Source organism: Lonchura striata, chromosome 20, assembly GCF_046129695.1.
Source record: "Lonchura striata isolate bLonStr1 chromosome 20, bLonStr1.mat, whole genome shotgun sequence".
Taxonomy (NCBI): domain Eukaryota; kingdom Metazoa; phylum Chordata; class Aves; order Passeriformes; family Estrildidae; genus Lonchura; species Lonchura striata.
In genome coordinates this window covers 4,886,353-4,906,281 of record NC_134622.1, presented here as the reverse complement: position 1 = coordinate 4,906,281, position 19,929 = coordinate 4,886,353, and the positions used below count along the sequence as shown (strand labels likewise).

The window sequence follows — 19,929 nt, the reverse complement described above, 5'->3', positions numbered from 1 at the left end:
AGAAAAAAATATGTATTGAAAGAGATCCCACAGACAGCACTTTGCTTTCTCTTTAAGGTAATACAGACGTGTTTTCCTTATGTTTTCAACTATCAGAGCAGTGAGCCCCAACAGGTATCAAAAACCAGATTAAAGTTTTAGCTTCAGATTCACAGGTCTTAGGATGCAACTGGAAATACCTGCACAAACAGCTGTGTGAGGTGAACTGAACCCACAACTCTTCTAGCAGCACCTCTTCCACCTGCTCATTTCTCTTTCCCTGTGGAACATGACAATTTTTTCAGTCTAGGTCTTCAGTTTGGTCAGCAGCTTGTAAAGGAATTTGTGGGCTCTGGTGTACAAGGGACCGACCACACAGCAGACATTTCTAAATAGTGACCTTCCATGTAGCTGCCCATCCCTGTTGGGAACAGGATTTCAAGAGCCAAAGGCACCTCTTCCAGAGTGAAGCTGCAGCAGGTGTGCAGGCTCAGCTGTACTGCACAGCAGGAGTGGCAGCCAAAGAGCCAGACGTGACAACAACCCCACTGAAACCACCAAGGAAACAGCCTTTTCTCAAGTGCAAGAAAACCCTACAGTTTTCTAATGTTTCCTGTGCTGGAGGAGGTGATTAGAAACAATAGGCAAGTCTAGACAAATCCATCTTCTTATTTTGCTTTGAGAGCAACAATTTCTCTTCCTTTTAGATGTCTCAGATTAGCCACTTGTGTTCAGTGAGGCAGCTGAAGCTCAGGTACCTGTGAGCCAGCATTTGCACCAGGCCTGAAAAAGAGACAAGACTCTTCTGGTGCTCCAGGAAGATTCTTTTGGGGACACCTGTACCCCACAAACACATCAGCACCTCAAGAGCAAAGCACTTTTCTCCAGTAACTGCTCTACCAATATGCCAGGTCATCTGAACACCAGTCTGTGCTGTGTGCAGTAGATAATCAGCCCAGCTCAAAGATTCCCAAGATGAGCCACATAAGACCCAGTTCAGTGAAAACAAAGCCTTGGAAAACCTTTCTGCCTGGGTATTCGAAGTGTTAATCAGCCTGAAAAACAAACCCCAAAGCCTTTGTGTTAATTTGCTATTTAAATTGAAAACTTTTTATTCCATGTCTGCCATGTCTGGCACAAGGCTGTTCTGGGCGTTACTACAATAAAAAATAATTTGGAAAATAATCCTATTGTTCCAGTCACACCCATGGGAGTTTCATGTGTAGGGAAGTAGGAACATCAGAACTGAGGTCTGTCCTGTCATCAGAGAGCTGAGTTTGCCCTTTACAACAGCCAGTTTTGATCCAAGAGCATATTGAGAGCAAGATCAGAAGCTGAGCTAAGGCAGGAGGATGTATCAATAGCTTTAAACTTAATAAATTCCAACTTGCATAGGCTAAAACTCTTAAAAACCACCATTCGCATAGCAAACTAGCAATAGCCTTTACAAACACATGTTCACATCCATGGGTGTTAGTTTATCACATCTTTCTCTTCCTTGCCTCCCTCTCAAGCCAGTCCTTCCCAGTGCCCATGTAACTGAAGTGAATTGCTCTTAAACACCTCCTGATTGCCAATGACCAGCCCTTCTAAAGAGCCTCCTCTGCACTGAGGCCTCACTGAAACCTCCCTGCAACTATGGCATGGCTTGGGTGACAACAATCTGCTGTACCATGAGCCTCCTTTTCACCTCCCTCCAGACTCCCACTCTTACACTCTCCTGACTGCATCCATCCAATGCCATAAAAAATTACTCCACACTGTTTGCTGCAGCTCAGCCTTTGCACACAGAAGTCCCAAACCCCTGCTAGTGAGCACCCAGTGCTGCTTCACCAAGTTCTAAACTCACTCTTCAGCAGGTGGTGTGTTTTAATCACACAGAACCCACTGCACTTTGATATCTGTCTACAGACAGACTGTAAAGAGACAGCAAGAAACTAAGTGCTCTACCTAACTATTTTCAGTGTAAAAGGCTTGTTCTGCTCTAAACACAGCTTCCTAAGCTTTCACTGGTTCTGGAAGCAGTCACCATACCTCATTTCTAGCCAAGAACAATTATTTGTATTCCCCTTTTAAACCCTGCTGCAACCCAGTTTGTTCATTAGAAATAAAAAGAGCTTAAAAAAAGAAAGCCTTTCTCTTGTGAACGGAAACACTAACACCTTTCTCTATTATTAAAAAATTCTTGAGCAATTTACGAAACTGCTTTAGTGCCTCAGTGCTTTGGAAGCCTCTGTTTGGAAGGGAGGAGATCTACATTTCAGTATCCAGGTGGAAAATGGGTTTGATTTGGCCAAGTAATAACAGCTGAATAAAACCCCTCCATAGCCTGTGCATGCACAGTAGATTCCTTAGGAATGATAACACTGCCCTGAAACATTCCCGAGGAGACACGTGGGAAACCGGATGGGGAGAAAGCAGCACTGAGCAAGAGAGGGGACAGCAGGAGGTCTGAAGGAGATACAGGCATTTGGTCAGACAAATTCCTGCCCAGTTCTGTGCAGAATTGTACACCAAACTCCACTAGATGGGGGTTTGCGGGGTTTCTTTGGTGGTGGTTTAAGTTAAAAGTTGCCTGCCAATGCAAAAGGACAGGGCAACCTAACTGCTCCACCATGGCAAAGTGCAAAACTCCACAACATAAAACATTTTAACCACAAATTAAGGAAAATGCAAACTGATGCCCACAGGTGAACCAAACTCCTAAAGCAAATGTTTCACAGGCATCCTTCATCCTTCTGCTGGGAATGGGAATGCCTGGAGTTACAGGTGAGGTCTCGGTCTATTGTGTGCAAATGAGTGGCTGACACTAAATACATTAAACACACAATACTGACAAAAGCTTGGGGCAAATTCAAGGCAAAACCATTAAAGAGAGATTAACTTTTTTTTCCTCTTCTATTTACATACATTTCTTCCATCAGAGAATGAAGAGTGACACAAATAGCATGCAAGATAAAAGTTTGATCAAAACAAGCAGTTATGACCTGAATTTTATCAATGGGTGACAGTTATTCTGTATTTCTGGTACCTTTTACATAGTTTGGGAACATCTTAATGTTGTTTTACTGGCTAGGGGCAAACCAGCAAACCTGTGAGTGACACACAGCAACAATCTGTGTTTATTATTGCACTAAGTATGTACGCAAACATATTTCACACACAACAGCTCAAACTTGTTTGTGGTTTTTCCTCCCTAATACAAACATACATGAGAGTTTTTCTCTACATCTTTCACTACAATTTGGAGAAATTTTTCCATGCATGGTCTCAGCAAAGTATAGTGCCAGATTGAGCCACCCTGGAAGCAAAGCCAGCAGCTGCCATTGCCACAGAACTTGCTTGAGCCATTTCTGAGGAGGTATAGAGGGATATATGAACACTGCAGTGCTGAACATCACATTAAATGTGATGTGACAGACTCACATCACAGCAGGAAAAAAGTGCATTGAGTTTCACTAGAAACCACTGTCATTCACAAATAAAAAAGCTTGGTAGAACCTCAGAGCACAGAGTGACAGAACAACCCTTGAACTGGTTGTCTTTGCTGGAGGTATGTCCATAGAACAGCCTGCTCACCTATCCAGCTGTTACTGGCAACACTTGAGCCACAAGCCCATGGGAAGTTTGTGATTCCAGTCAAATGCTTGTATGGGGTTTGGTGTTGCTCTTTGTGCTGGTGGTTTTTGGCTGGTTGGTTAAAAAAATCCAACCAACCAACAACAACAACAACAAAAAAACCCCAAAACCACCCCCACACATGGAGTGTGCCCTGCAAAGCCAACCTTCCTTCCACAGTGATGCTGAGATCCAATCCATCACCCAGACACAGGCAGCATAGGCTCACCCAGGACACCAGCTGAAATGCCCAACACAAATCAACCCAGTTTCTAACTGCATTCTATTCAAGAGACAAACTGGGGTGATTCCTATAATTTCCAAATTCCCACTTTTCTCCTCCTTCTTCCCATCTACTGTACAGATACACAGCTTCACCCTAACCTTCCTAAAAGTTATGCAGCAATTTCTCCAAATGGTACCTGGGAGCTGAAAGCTTACCTTCAGCAAAATTCCAGTCATTTGCAGAAGCTGCTTTGAAAACCTTCTAGTTCAGACGCCAAGAACCACTTGGCAAGGCCTGACAGACATAATTAGAGAGCTTGATTATTTCAAAGGACATTACCCAAGAAAATTAGTATGTTGCTGCAGTTCTTGAAATAAATTTACAATGGGTTTGCAGAGGTCTTGCAGGGGTTTTAGCAGACTTTTAATTACAGTATCGGGCCTCAAGTATTTTTCTAGTGCTTGGCAATATGAGATCCTATTATTTCTGCTTGCAATGCACTCTCATTCAAAGCTTATCCACAGGCCGACAGCCTAAGAATTCCGACCACTCTGTAATCCAAAATTTTTGTATCATTTGTGATATACATTAGTGACTTCCAGTAACAGCTGCCCCAGAGACAGCATTTTACTGTGTGATAGTTTAAACCCTTTGGCTCAGTGCTGTATCCTGAAATACACTGCAGGGAGGCTGTAGCTTTTGCTGCAGGTTATTCTGATTTACAGCAGCATTAAGCCAAGCGCTGTAACATCCTACAAAGCCAATTTGCCTTTTTGCTCTCTGCTGTACTTCAGATGGGAACAGGGGGGTTTGCAGCATCACAGCTCAGAGCTGCCTGGTGCTCTTGGGTCACACTTGCTGCCACAGGCATTTGTGCCCTGAGCAAAACGCAGTGCTGCTTCTAAAGGTATGTCCCACAAGCAGGCTCCCAAAAAACACCCTGGGGACAGGAAAGCCCCTCAGCCTGTGCCATCACCCAGCCCTCTGCTACTGGTCAGTCCAGCCTGCCCTGCTCAGCACCTCCCTCTCCCACCCCTCGGCATTCCCTTCAAACTAATCCTCTGCAGAGCTCAGGCAAAGACTTACTCCCAAAGACCAATTTCAGTCATTCAGACTCAGAGAAGTGCAGTAAACAGGGAGCACAATGACCTCTATTCTGTAAGAGTGGAAGTTTATACAAGAGCCAAGTATTATCATTCATAGATTTATTATAAACTTCGGCATAAATTCATATACAGACTTTGGATTTTGTAGCTTTCCCTCTAAGATATAGCCACACCCTCATGAAATACTCCCCAGAGCCTTCCTTTACATGAAGGGAAGTACTACTATTCCCATTTTATTTAGGGGAAAGAAAAGAGAGAGAGAACTTGCAAGTCTCAGTTCCCAGACTCTATGTTGCTCTATAGAATATATATTGAGCATTTAAGGAAATAGTCTTCGTCTTGGGAAAGAGAGTGGAAAACAAAGCCTTATGAATCAGCCAGCTAATAATTAAAAGCAACTAAATCCAGATCACTTTAAGCTGCACATGAGAATCTGAACTTCTCAGATGCTGAATTCCTCTGCCGACCAGAAAAGCCAGGGTCACTTGCCCAGCTGGTCACTATTGTTCTGTCCAATAAAGTTCTGGCAGGAATGCATGTTTAACAAAATACAGAGATTAGGCATAGCAAAGAATGCAGCTCCCCCCTCAGTGTTTAGGTTAGCAGGGTTTGCCATGTTGAAATACTGAAGCTTAAGCATATCAGATTTTCTCTGTCCTGTACTGCTGGTGCCAGTGACAGACACAAGCTGACAGCTCAGTTCTCAGGGGCACTGCCATTTTAGCTCTAAGTTTATTAAAAGCTGCATAAAAAAGTTCACCTCAAATCTGCAGTGACCACTAATTAAATCAGTGTTTTCTTGGAGATGTAGAATCACAATTGAGAAAAGCTCTCTGTACCTCCCCAGATGCCAGAAACTTTTGAAGGGAAATGTAAATCAAGCCATAGACTCGAGAGACCAGATTTTGAGAATCTTGCAACAAGGTAGCTCATCTTCAAGGGTTTTAGGATAGCCTAAATTTCCAAAAGGAAACTTAGCAGCCAGTGGCTAAATACAGCATCAGAATGGCAATGACTTTCCTAGCATCTGTCACAGCCTGGTTCTGTCTAGCTCTCTGTCAAGAGCTCTTTAGCTCAATTTACAACAAGGGACAACACAAGACTAGAGCGAGACACAAATGGCACAAGAAGTCACACAGATGATCCGACAGAGACCATCAGGGATCTTGCAGGAACACAGCTTTTACTAAGCCAATGCTATGCACAAAGCAGCTCTAATACCTCAAATGGGCCAAGAATTTCTCAGCTCAAAGTAGAGTTATATTAAATGGACAGATATTTGAGACTCGTAAGTAGATTTGCATGGATATAGTCCTTGGAGAACTGCATACAAGGAGGTTATAAATAGCCTGGATTTACCTCAAAGTTAGTGGGTTATATTCAGAGATACCAAGGATTCCTAAGTTCCCCCACAGGGGTATAGTAGCTCATGCTGGGTGAAGTTGTGGTTCATAGGTAGGAAGCATCTAAGATCCTGTTACCATGGCAGTCTCTCCTCTCTTTCTCCCTCCACAGACAGCTGAAATATAATTTTCTGTCAGAGGCACACAGTAAATCTGGAACAGGTACAGCTGAGAGCCAGACCTGCTGACAGGCATATCTAGGTGTTTCTTCTAGGAGAGCCTTTTTGACTCATCCTAGCGCAGAAACAGAAACCTTATTTTAGCTGGTATTGCTTTCACTGCCACTAAAAATGCAAACAACTCAACATTTAACAAGAGACAGTGATGAGACAAGCAGCCAGACAGCCAACGTTGGGCAGGGTTGCAGAAACCAGACAGGTTCTGGGGAAGCACAAGACACAATCAGGCAAGAAGAAAGCCAGGAAACCAAGCAACCTGAGGCAGGCACTAGAGAAGTGGCATCAGATGAAAAAGTCTTTTTCTTCAGGGAAAACACAGGCAGAATCTCCCTCGGGTTGAAGTGTTAAATTCATGTGGGGAGAGCTGTCACCCATTGCTGCCTCAAACGAGGATTTGAAAAAGCTCCCTGTGCTCTGCTGTGTTTACAGCAATAATGAGAGCCCAGAGGAAGGGGTTAGAAACATCTGAGTTTAATAAGGGCTAAGCAGCACACAGCAAAAAAGAAATGTCTGCCCTTCCGTTCAGGGCTACCACACCCCAGCAAGCACCGCCACCGCGGGCCAACGGGAGCCCAGCGTGGAGACGTTATGTCATCCATCCAGCAGCCCCTCTGCCCCTGCCCTTCCCCAGGAGCAGCAGCTCCAACAGAGCTGGGAGCTCCCAGCACCACACTCCTGAACAACTAAGCAATGTTCTGTAGGGAAAAAGCGGATTTGATTGACCCCAGGCACAAAAGAAGAAGGGAAGTTTTTGTGTAGTGCCTTAACTGAGCAGTTCCATCTCACGAGGTCATCCCAACAGGGCAAAAGGAGTATTTAGCTCATTTAGCACCTATGCAGCTGCCTTTTCTTAGACCTAAACAGCTCTAACATACAACATGCACAGGGTAAGGGGCATCCTGTTTCCATTTCTCACATAGAAAACCAAGAACCTTAGTACTCAGGTCCTGCAACTGAATTTGCTGTGCCCCCTTTCTCACAGTCCACCCCCATAACTGTTCTTACATGAAAGAGGCATCTTTCATGAAACACCTTGTCCTGTACTACTTTATAAGCACACCCTTTCCACATCCTTGGTCTTTTTATTCCATTAAAAAGTGGAAACCAGGAATCAAGAGTCTTGTCCAACATACACACCTCCTCTTTATAGCACACATACACACACAGAAGAGGCAGGGGCACATCCAGAAGAAACAGAACTGGACCTGTTCTTAACTCTACAGACTCAGTTTTACTTGGTTACACAATCACATCCAGGGAATACTCCCCTGCCTCATGATTTCACTGTACTGGCATTTCTGAGATGCTCTGAGCAAACACATGCCTGTATGCAGCACAAATGCTGCAAAGAATATCACTTCCACCCAGTTCCTAGGGGCAGAAAAAGTGGAATTTATTTAAAAGACATCTGACTGCAGAACCCGATGTCAATATTGGACATGAATTGGTCCCTTCTATGCAGTGGTACCTCACTTTAATGTTTTGACAGATGGTTTGTTTGCTCAGCACAAAGGCAGGTGGCTGGATAAGAACAGCCTTACTCAGCTCTGGGAGGATGGACAGGAGACACAAAGCCACAGAGGTGAAGGGAAGAGTCCTAAATAAGAGAATCTCACAGATACTGTCTCTTCTCAAATTCAAAATCAGCTATTATGATTTTGAGTGGCAGATTCTCTTTCCTAGATAAACTACATCGGTATGGAAGAAGAGAGTGAAGAGGTCTGTATCTCTGTTCCAAACATGAAACATTGTGAAGCTGCCTTCAGCTTTTCTCTCAGAGGCATCCACTGTGTGGGTCTCTGGGTGAAAGCCATTTCTAGACAGATAGAAGAGGCTTCTTTCTTTGCCAGAAATATGATTGTCCGGCTTTAGAAGTGGAAAAGAAGTCTGAAATCTGAAATAACTTCCTATTTCTTGGTTCTCCCCAAAAGATTCAGCTATTTTCAAACAGCGAGGCCTAAACATTACAGGCAATACTTTCACCCAAGCATACTCTTCACTCAGGCATCTGTTCAATTCCAAGAGGAGGAAAACTTGACTTGTCAAAAGCACCTAAATCATCTAATAAATTACACACCAACAAACAACAACAAACAACCATTTCTCCAAAAAAAAAAGAGGCAATGAACAAAACCAAAAAAAGAGGCAATGAACAAAACCAACAAGGAACAACAATATCACAGTTCCTACTCTTGCTGGTTTCTGCAGTATTAAGGACTCTAATTCAGATGAGTGCTACACTGTGCATATTTACACTAAGCAAGAGACTTAGTATTTTTTGGCTATATAAAAAGATTAAAAATATAGGACAGTAACCAAATCAGTAGCATTTGCCTTTTTTCCAATTTCCAGCTTTTATCCTCAACAGAATCCTTGTGATATCTAAGTTGGCACAGGCTGGCTGTATGCTCAAAGATTCAAAATAAACATTATGCCTCAGTGGAAGTAAATTTAAGCACTGTCTAGTTCTGCCTAATTAAAAGTGAGTCAAGAGCTTTGTGTATATTTCAGAAATGCAGTTGCATTAAATTTTGTATTATCCTACAGGAAAGGCATCTATGCTTTATAAAGCAGTAAAATTTCCAGACATGGTGGAGGTCTGATGCAGAAAAGGGTCCATTGCTCTGACCCAGAAGACCTAAAGCACTCTATGCTTTCAGTTCTTAATCGTTATCTCAAAGCCATTCTTCATTTTTCCCACTTTATCAAGACACAGCCCAACAAAACTAAGATGTGAGTAAATATTCTATGATCCCAGTGTCACAGAACCACCCCCCAGGCAAAGCTGTGACATTTCTAACCTGACCTATTTCCACCAGCACTTTAGCACCCTAACAAGCTCAAGTTTGAGAAAACTAAAAAATAAGGATTATTGAAAGAAACATTTATTTGTTAATTTATCCAAGGGGAGCACAAGTTCACTGGCACCCATTGTTTTGCCTTTCTGCTCCCTTTGTTTTTTCCCCTTGAGCTGGTAAATGAAACCTACCTAAGGGGAAATTATTCACACAAGCAGCTGGAAAGGCAGGACAGTAGACTTCCTACAGAATACAATTTACTGCAGTAGCTACAATCACATCTGGTATTTCAAAGCCATTCCAGTGTCACCAGACCCTTAGCCTACCATTGGCCCCACTGCTAATTGCATTGCAAAGTTACAGCCCTGAACCCACGAGTCAGATGAAGATCATATGGCTGCAAAGTCCAGGGAACAAACACCAGATAGTTCCAGGGTCTGGTGATGAGCTCAAGACCTTCTGACCTCTTGGTTACCTGGGTCGGGCACTTCAAAGCAGAATTAGAGCAGAAGACTCAGCGTGACACAAATCCCAGTTTGTTTGCTTGACGGTCCATAGCAAACCAGGGACCTCAGGCAATGAGCAGACAATTAGGTGATGGAGAGAATGACTCAGAGAGCAAAATCCTGTCACTAAAAGGAGAGAGAACCACATTTGGCCAATATGTATAGTTTTATATTCCACACCCACTTAAGAGTCACGAGAGGTTCAGAATTTGAGGCTGAAATAAGGTTCAAGTCATCTGTCTCTAGTGAAGAGAGAATTAATAAAAATCCATCAGGAAAAATCCAGATACACATTCTGAAAGCATTCTGACAGACTACATAAATAGGGATACTTATTCATAGATGACCTTTTGATATTAATAACAGACTTCTATCACATAAAGAGATTCACAGTTAGTTAAAAGAACTAAAATCTCACCTAAGTGGCTGGAGGTTGCTACATTTCAGTGCAGTTGTGCTGGGGAGGGTCATTTCCAGCCCAGCACAGATGTAGCTGTAGGGCCAGGCACAACACAGGCAGTTATTCTGGACAGAACCCATATACCTACAAGAGGTCCACACAGACATCTTGATCTTGAGAGCCAGACATCCAAGTGACCTGCTAGGAAACTGGTAGCCTCAAGGAATAATTGACAACATATTTCAAGTACCAATACTTTGGATTTCTCAGGGAAGCAAGACAAGTTGCAGTACTGGAAAGCTGATGTCTGTTTAAGCAACATTCCCACATCAAAGCAGCTCACAGAGCTTGTTTAACTGCTCCACGGAATCCATGGCAAAGTGATTTGCCCCTTGATAAGGGGTAAATCATTGGTAGAGGAGCAACTGGAACCCAGGTCTCACTCTCCTGGGCTGTGCTCTGAGTCACAACATGAAGTGGCCAAAGGCCACCTGGCCTTCTATGTCAAAGCTTCTGGCAACCAAATATTGTACTTACAGCTATCAGATATTACTTTCCCCTCCATATCCATCCTCAAGAAACTTCACTGCTGTAGGAATCACTGGGAATTACTGTGACCAAATGTGCAATTACCAGTAGAATGTGGATAAGCATACCTATTTGTACAGTCCTGTTATTTGTAACATCATGGTTCTAATGTTCATTAACAGGAAGAAGTTTTTCAGCTGAAGAATGTTTTGAAGACCTAACTGCCACAGCTGGACTTGCATCCACCCCAGAGGGCTTTTGTGATGGTACTGTAATGATCCCAGTGAAAAAATTATTATCCTACACTGATTTTAGGTTTATGCTTTGGGATTTTCTATCAGCCAGCTCCACTTCACATCCAAAGAGGTTTCCAGTCTAAGCCCTGCATCTATTCTCTGAAGTTTCTGACTCCCACAATTAAGTTGACAAGGACTCAGTGCATGACTAATTAGAAAGTACAGGAAAATAGAATGAGGAGTTGGGAGAACACCAACCCCAAAGACAACTAATACAGAGACAGGCATTCCTTGACAACTGAGCTACTTCCAGCATGGGAACAAGCTTCCCTTAACTCAGTTAGCAAAGCTTCTCAGAGCTTGGAGGAAGATTTCTCCTTGGCAGGCAGCCCCTTCATTCTTATGCTTCCAGTAAGGCCCACTTCCCATTCATTGCCTTAACACAGAGCAAGTTCAAAATGCATACACTGAATGGGAATTTCAAGCTAAATTGTGAGGCTGTTGCAGGCTATACAATGTCATCAGACACTACTGCCTGGATTTCAGCAGCACTTGCACATCAGAAGTTCAATTCAGTGAAATCAATTCAATTCAAGCACATGCAAAGATAGACTGCAAGTGTCTTTGGTCTGATTACCAGGACCTGTCAACTGAAGCCAACCAGAAGCTAGAATATTCATTAAATAAAAAAATAAATAAAGGAATCAAACACATTATTCCTCCAGAACAAGTATTCCATGGCTTCACTTTGAAGAATGTGAATAACCATATTTTTTCCTCCAAATTTCCCTTCACGACCACCCCAAGCTTTTTTACAGTGTTCAGTGCCTTATTTTTCTGGCAGTGATCAGCAGTCCTCAGAGCCTCAGGAGCCCATCTCTCAGCCAGCCTGCAACCTAGATACAAAGGGCTGTATCAGCACAAAGGACTCCAGAAACGTCTCCTCCAGGAGAAACACAACTCTTATGACAAGTTAATTTTTAGAAAACTGATAGCAGGTTCCCAAACAGCTCAATCACTTGTTGATCAAAGACAGGAAAAGACAACTGCAGAAACATGGTGTGTCCTGGATCAAGGAAACCTGTCAACTCTACAGCATCCCATCAGCATGTGCACCTGGAACTGCAGCAGGAACTTTCAAGGCTCTGTCCCTGCTTATTTTTGACTCAGAAAAGTTCCAGAAGTCACTGGACAAAGCACACACTGGGAAGGAAGGCTGCAGAAGAGAAAGTGAGAATGGCCATATAGTGCCATTAATAGCAATCACCTTCCCACCATCTTGTCTCCTCCACAGCCCCTCCAGGGCAGAGGCCAGAAAGCATCATTGTGATGGAGCTGCTGTTGCTTCACATAATTCAGGTGCTACCAGGGTCCCCTGTTTCAATGGCAAAAGGGACACTGAACAACATAAAACCCATCTATACCAGTCTGATTTAGTCCCTGAAAAAAGGCTTTGGACCCATATACATCAATGTCAAACTCAGAGCAAAAAGCCTCACTCCCATCACAGACCATATTAAATCCAGAAAAGTCCAGCTATCCCAACCTGAAGCTGCACCCAGCAGGAGACTTCCCTCAGAAGTCCAACACTGGCTGGGGAAAGTTTTCCCACACAGATTTTCCCATCAGAAAGTGAAGCTGTTAGACATTTGCCAACAACAAAACTTCACCACTCAAGGGGAAATTAAAACATACAAAGATTGCTTCAACGTGTGATATTTGACTGAGCACATGAATTTTTCTTTCACAACATCCACTGGTGATTTTTTTCCTCCCTTCAGTTTTTTACTTCCCCCTTTGTATTAAACTAGAATGGGAGATTCTCCCAGGGCAAAGTTCCATCAGACATAAAAAATAAATCTAAAAAATCTACCCACTTTCCCCAACATCATTGTTTAAATCAGGTTTATGTGGTTTTACACAACACTTTATAGACTTGAAGAGTCTGACAAAGCATCAGCTATCCAAACCATTGAGGCATGGGAAAGCTGTGCAAGAGTGTGAACTGGGGAAGGTCTTTGGTGAGCAGAGTCCACACTCATGTAAGCGTGGTAGCTCTGAACAAAGATCTGCAGGCTAATAGATATGTAAGACAAATGACATGTGGTTCTCATTGCAGCTCATGCTTTGGGAAGGGGGTACCTTGGAAGAGATCCAGCTGGGATAGGTTTATCCCATTACTCTCCTACAATTTTCTGCCGTTTCAAACCCTTTGACAGTTGCTGTAGTTTAACATCACACCCCCTGCAGCCCCAGGCGCGTCTGACAGCGCAGCGGACAAAGCCACCTCCCCCCGGGGGAAACCCGCACCATATGCGAGCCCCGTGCAAGGCACAGGGCTGGTGCCCAGCCCTGCACCTCCGACACGGAAATCCACGGAGTCCGTGCCTTTCCCAATCCCCAGCCCAAGTAAGCCGTGCTAACAGAAGCCCTCCTCCACAGCAGCACAACTCACACAAAGTAGGTATTAGCAAGGGAGGAGGAAAAGAAGTAGAGACAGGATGGACGAGCCCTGAATATTAAAACTCAAGTCCCTACTTAAGGGAATGACAGGGGGAAAAAGGAAAAAAGTGAAATTCAAGAACAACTGGAATCAGGTTAAGCCACTCTCTTGCTTTATACAGTGCAGCTCATTCATCTGAACAGCTGTTTCACCTCTAGGGAAGTACCCAGAGAAAACAGAGGGGAGGGGGAGAAGCCTAAATTGTTTGCTCTACTGAAGCAGTAAGATACAGTAAATCAAATCTGATTTATATTAAGTTTATAAGAAATTGGGTTGAGGAGAGGAGAGAGGAGAAGAGTGGGAGGTTTGGTTTTAAACAGCTACTTGGAAGTTGCAGCTCTTGAAGAAAGATCTGTAATTAAGGGCTTTCCTTTGTTGAGCTGAACAAGTTTCTCCTCGCAGCCGATGGCTATAACAGTTCCCTCTGCCGGCATCCCCAGCGTCCCGGCTCAGGAGGTTTTCCTGCTCCGGCTGCGCGCTGCGCGGAGACGCGCAGCCCCGCAAAGCCCCTTCCCCTCCCCGACGGGCTGGGCGCGGCAGGGGGAGACTTTGCGGGTGTCATTTACCCAGGCTCAGCTCCTCGATCCCCCAGCCGCTCCGTGCCCCAGGAGGCGGACACTGCTGCGGGCAGGTAGGCAGCGTCCCGCACCCCACAGAGGATGCGGGCAGCCCAGCCCGGCTCGCCGAGGGGCAGCAGCCCAGCACGCCCCTGCACCCTCCGAGGGACCGCTGCCCGCGGCTTTGCCGTGCCCGTTTGCCCCCGGAGCCACCGGCGGGGCGCAGCCTCGTCGCCCGGAGGCGGACCCGGTCTTACTCACCGGCGACTGGCGAAGCCGCTGCCCGGCGAGCCGGAGCTCTGCTCTGGGTAGTTGTGCTGCAGGGTTGATGCTGGGAATTGATAGAGGAAGCCGGTGCCCAGCGCGCATCCATGCAGGCAGCAGCACCAGGACAAGAAAAGAGCGAGCTGCATTTTAGCAAGAACGGGGTTTTCCTACCGCTTCCCCCTTCCCCTCTTACACGGCGCGGCAGGCGCAGGGCCACACCGCGCTCCCCCGGCCGGGGTCACGGCGGGATCCCGCGGCACGGAGGAGCCCCGGGAGCGGGGAGCTCGGGGCAGGGGTGCCGGGCACAGGGGACGGCTGCTCCGGCTGCCAAAGGGAAGCCCCGACCCTCGGCAAGCCGAGCCCCGGCGGCTGCGCTGCTGCCCGCGCAGGGGGTCCGGGGCCAGCGAGGCTCGGTGCTCCCAGGGCGCACACTCAGCCCCGGATGCCTTTTCAAATTTGGCGAGGTTGGCTCGACTCCGTCAAAGGGGGCGTGGGGCTTCGGCGTTAACCCTTGCCAGGCCTGGCGGCGGACCCCGCTGCGGAGGGGTTCCGCGGGGGCAGGCGGCCCGGGCCGGACGAGCCGCGCTCCCGCGGGACACGGAACCCGCGGGGCTGCGCCTTGCCCGGGCACAGCCGGCAGCGCCCCGCGGGCAGGGAGCGCCCAGTGCCACCCAAACCCAGGCATCACCGACACACAGCAGAAGTCCATGTATCCCCCCAGCTAACCGAGGGCCAGGTGGAAGGGAAGTCACTGCTCAGCAGTGCAGCCCAAATATCCCAAAGCTGGTGACTGCTGCCATGTTCACAGATAACTTCTGCTGCAGAAGTTACACAGATAAAATAGGAAATAAATAATTTTAAGACACTTCATTCACATGGTAAGCAGTGAGAAAGAGATCTCTCTGCTTTCACCATGTGCATCCTGCTCATTCTAGCATCACTCAGATAGGAACATGGGTTTGTGGTGAACATGATGGTGTGAGGCTGACTGTTGGGCTTAATGATCTTAGAGACCATTTCCAACTTTCATGAGCCTATGATTCACACACAAGCACTCCCTTTGCCATCACTTCCCACAGACCTTCTTGGTTTATCACCCAGGATGGCCCTGAGTTTGAAGGATTGCACAGCGAACCCCAGTCGGAACATTTTTGCAGTTGTAGAAGGATGTGGGTGTTTCACAACAGTAACACCCCAAGAAGTAAGGCTGCAGCAAGGATCCCCCAGTACAGCAGCTGAGTCTGTCTTTAAAACCCTTGTACATCCCCCATTTAGCAACAGTGTCACGACCCCTTTTGCTGGCTCAGTGTCCCCTTCCCAGCTCCAGAGGAACCTGGGCTGTTGCAGTTCACTGACTAGGCAAGCAACTACTCTGCATCAAACACCTCAAGAAGGGATTTAATTTTTAATATGACACAACTGTCTTTCTAAATTTTTTGCCCTCAGATCCTGCAAGCTCTCAACACCCCCTCTGCACCTTCCCTGTTTGTGCAGTCAGCCAAAGACAGCCCTGATGTACCACTGAAAGCAAGTCTCTTGCTGGGATATTCTTGGGGCCCAGGGCCTCCCCGTGGGGCTCTGCAAAGGCAGAGACCATCTTCCTTCAAGAGTAATACAATCCCAAAGATGCTGCAGCTGAAAAAATGTTCCCTATAGACACAGGGAAAATGCAGTATCTTGTATCTGGCATTTGCCCCCAGCCACAGGTGAGCAGCTGCCCCTTCCCCCATGGTGCCCACCTCCAGAGCCTGCACACAGAGATAAATAGCCCCTGGCTGGAGCCTGTAACCAGACAAGTTTAGACTGCAAATGAGGCACCAGGTTTTTAAACAGCCTCTGCCATTAATCACTGAAGCAAATCACACAAGGAGGCAGAGATGCAGCTTGCACTGCAGCACAGCCTCCGGGGCTGCCCCAGACCCAGAGCTGAGTGCACCAGCACTCTCTGAGCCCAAAGGGACCTAAAAGTTCTGTCCCAACAACACTGGATGCCAAGCCCACTCAAAACCAGACACTATATATTTACAAAAAGCCCTCAGTGCCTGAAGCTGGGCTGTAACAGGGCCCTCTATCCCCAGGCCTGCAGTCTGAGCACTCTTCCCTTTATTTTTCCCTCACCTCCAGCAAGGGAACATTTTTCCTTCCCTTCTCTCACTCCCAAGAAGGCACACAGCTCCCAGAAATTCACCCTAGGACATTCAGCCTTTCAGACATGCTGCTAAGAGTCCGTCCTCAGGAAACCTCTGTTCAGCCTGTCAGGGCAACAAAAGAACAGACTTACCGTGCTCTTCCCTCTAAGCTGGACTACAGACCACCCCAAATTCAGCCTTCACCCAGGAAAGGAGTCAGGAACAGCAAAACACTGAGCAGTTCTCTAAGACCCCCCTTCCCCTCAACCTGGGGGCTCATCCTCAGCTCTGTGTGCACAAAGTGGGTACAGCTGGACCTCCACCCCAGCAGTTCCTGGCAGCACCAGACTGAGAGTTGAGGGCAGGGTTCAGCCTTTTGTTCCAATCACACCTCTCTCTCCTGACAGGCTCAGACAGATAATTTATCAATATTTAACAACACTGAACAGCACCAGTGGCTTTCTGACCCATTCTCCTGGCCTGGGTTAGATCCTTCAGAAGCTCTTCGTAGTCTTCAAGTCTTAACTTTCCAAAAGCATTTTATTTTCAGCTGTATGGAAAATTTGCTGCTTCAGCCTTCACTGATTTTGCAAGACCCTAGGAGATATTAAACACAGGTGATTAGACAAGACATGATTCTGGCAAATTATTGGAGACATCTGTAGGAAGTAAATGGTCTTCCTATTTCATGAACTGAGAGAGTGGAGACCAGAGGTCAAATGACTCTGCTCAAGACTGCAAAGAGCTAAAGGCAGAGCCAGAAACAGAGCTCAGATCTCCAGACTCCCATTACTTCTGCTGTGTCCCTAACGCACACTTGCTTCCATTCTGTATGGCTGATTTAAAATGAAAATGAAGAATTGACTTCCAGACTGTTTCTGGAAAGAGAGAAGAAAGGGTGATATTGTCTACTGTAAGGGGAGAATTAAAGATGACATTTCATTTTAGTCCTTTGGATATGCGTAATATAATCAAACACAATAGCAGTAATAAATGAATATTTTTTCTCCCCACGGTGCTTACGAGTGCAACATATTCTAACAATTTCTCAAAACTATGTTGATAAATTGGAAACACAGTGATGGAGGTAACAAAGACAGCCAACAAAAACATAATCCCTTCAATTTATCAGAGGGACTGGCTTTAAGAAGAAAACCCTTGAAATCTGAATAGTCCTGTTCTTATAAACCAAACATAATATATTTCAAATAGAAAGCTACACTTTTTATGTCTGTTAATTAACGATTTGCCCAGGCAAGCAGGGCTAAATAAATTATTTGGATGCATTTCACCAATTCAGTTTAAGATAGAAGGGGCAGATGCACACTGGAAAGCCACGATGCAGAGCAGCACTGGGTAAGTAAAGAGGTAAGGGGCAGGTTTTTATTTATCAACCTTGTGAACTCTGGTGTCATAAAGAATAAATCCTTGGAGGACTGTCCTCCTGCACTCTGCTCACCTGCTGTGCAAATGCCAGCCTTACACTGTCATGTTAGAAGGATAATCCATGGGACATAAGTCATGTGGGCACATGGACTGTGTTTCAGCTTCCCAGTCCACTGGGCAAACCTGAGCCTTAAGACATCAGAAACTGTTCTGAGAAAATATCTGTAATTTCTTTAACCATACACACCCTGCATGCAAGCCAACCAATAAATGAAGTGGTGGAAAATAGAGACAATAAAAGGAATAAACAATGTTTGGTCTGATTTTTGTTCAGTTGAAAGGGAAAAACTGGAATGATATAGCAAAAGATGGATCTGTGGCATAGAAAGGTGGAAAAGCACTGTTGTATCTGTAAGCAGACTGCACTCCACAACAGAAATTCTATCTCAACTCTCCAGCACCACTTTTATTCCAAAAGTCAGTAATCAGCTGAAGAAGAAAAGTCACAATGTTGTTAGAATTTCAGGCAAACAAATTTTGAAAGACCAATCCCTAGGATTTTTCAAGTGCACTTTTCATGTGGATACTAAGAAGAGACCAAAGGAAAAGCAGCTTTGTTCTGGTTGATAAAACCTTGTGGAGCTTTAGAATTATGAAGTGTCCTTTTGAAGCTAGAATGAAGTCATTGATAAGATCATCTAAACCCAAAAATAACTTAGATAAACCCCTTCTAGCTTCCCAAAACGCCTAGATCATTGTGATATACAAAGCATTCAAGAAACCTTGGAAAATTGAAAGAGATGGATAAGAGGTTAGTAACAGTAGGAGTTCAAGACCTCTATTATAAATTAAATTATAAGATTACTAAGGTTATTGTAACATGCCTATTTCTGGGAAGTCAAACCAAACCTAAGCCAGACTGAAAATTTTATGCGACTGTGGAGGTTTTTCCTCTAAGCTAGTAGATAGCTACTGTGTGGACATTTCTTACATTTGACCAGGAATAAATTAATCACATTCAATATAGAATAGAATTGAAAAAAGTCTCACTTACACAAGCAGTTTAGCATACAGCAAGCATGATAGACAGTGTTATTATGTGAAGCATGAGAAATGAGTCAAAAGTCATGAATGGCAAAATTCATTGACCATAGATGAGAACTTTGCCTGAGTGAAGCACTTGTGTGGGTATTATAAAGTAATACAAGAGATAAAATAACTCAGATTGAAGCATAATTCAGTAGATGGAAAATGTGATGACTCAACTGATCAGCAAGACAAAGCCTATGTCCGGTGGAATTATACATACCCTGAGCATTATTGTGTCCTGGGAAAAAAGATTTATGTCACCTTTGATGTCAGGCATTGATCTGCACAGGCAAAGGGAGTTTGTGGACACACCCTTGATCCATCAGAATCATCAAGAATGCAGCAGTGCAGGGGTGCACACAGGTGTGATAAAGACAAGGCAGAAATAGCATCAAGGCTATTGTACTCAGACCTGCTAGAGTAGAAACACATCCAGAAGTAGCCAGGAAGGACTGTAAGAGTTACCTAGTCCTTTTTCCTTCTCCCAGTAAGAAGGAAAGATCTGTTATACACAGATTATTGTTGGCACAAATTTTTCTGCCTTGATCTGAAAGACCTCAAGATAGAAAGTCTCCATGGTCATCTGAAAACAAATTTCAATGTTTGTGCTCTGTTCTGGTAGTTTTTCTTAGCATCCAACCTCATTCTGATTTACTGTAATTTAAGCTCTTTATGGCTTACTTTCTTCATTATGGATGTAGAAAACTATTCCTCCTCTCATTGAAGAGACTTTTAATTCCTCAACATACTTTAACAAATGTTTTAATAACATTCCTTGTCTTTTAGAAGCAAAACAATGGCAGTTTCTTCAGGTCATATTAGATAGTGCTGCCTCTCTTTGGTATTCTCCTCTGGATTGTCCAACTGGTCTGCATCTATTTTATGATATCCATGACTTATATTTCTGTGGAATACCACTGCCCTGCTGAGGATTTGCCTTTTTGACATCTGTACATCATTGTTATCCCTGTTCAGTTTGGGATTCTCTACCTTTTCCACAGGACTGCTAGCCTGACATT

At 44.9% G+C, this 19,929-nt stretch overlaps 1 protein-coding gene across 1 annotated transcript in view; it reads right to left on the bottom strand.

Annotated features, from left to right (window-relative positions):
- The window catches only part of LOC110481950 (collagen alpha-1(XXVI) chain-like), a 44,692-nt gene extending 30,076 nt beyond the window's left edge, over positions 1-14,616 (bottom strand). Inside the window, exon 1 of the mRNA XM_021550827.2 lies at positions 14,301-14,616. Within this exon, the coding sequence (XP_021406502.2) occupies positions 14,301-14,452 (152 nt within the window). The 5' untranslated portion in view covers positions 14,453-14,616. The remainder of the gene's footprint in view (positions 1-14,300) is intronic.
- Between the last annotated feature and the right edge of the window lie 5,313 nt (positions 14,617-19,929).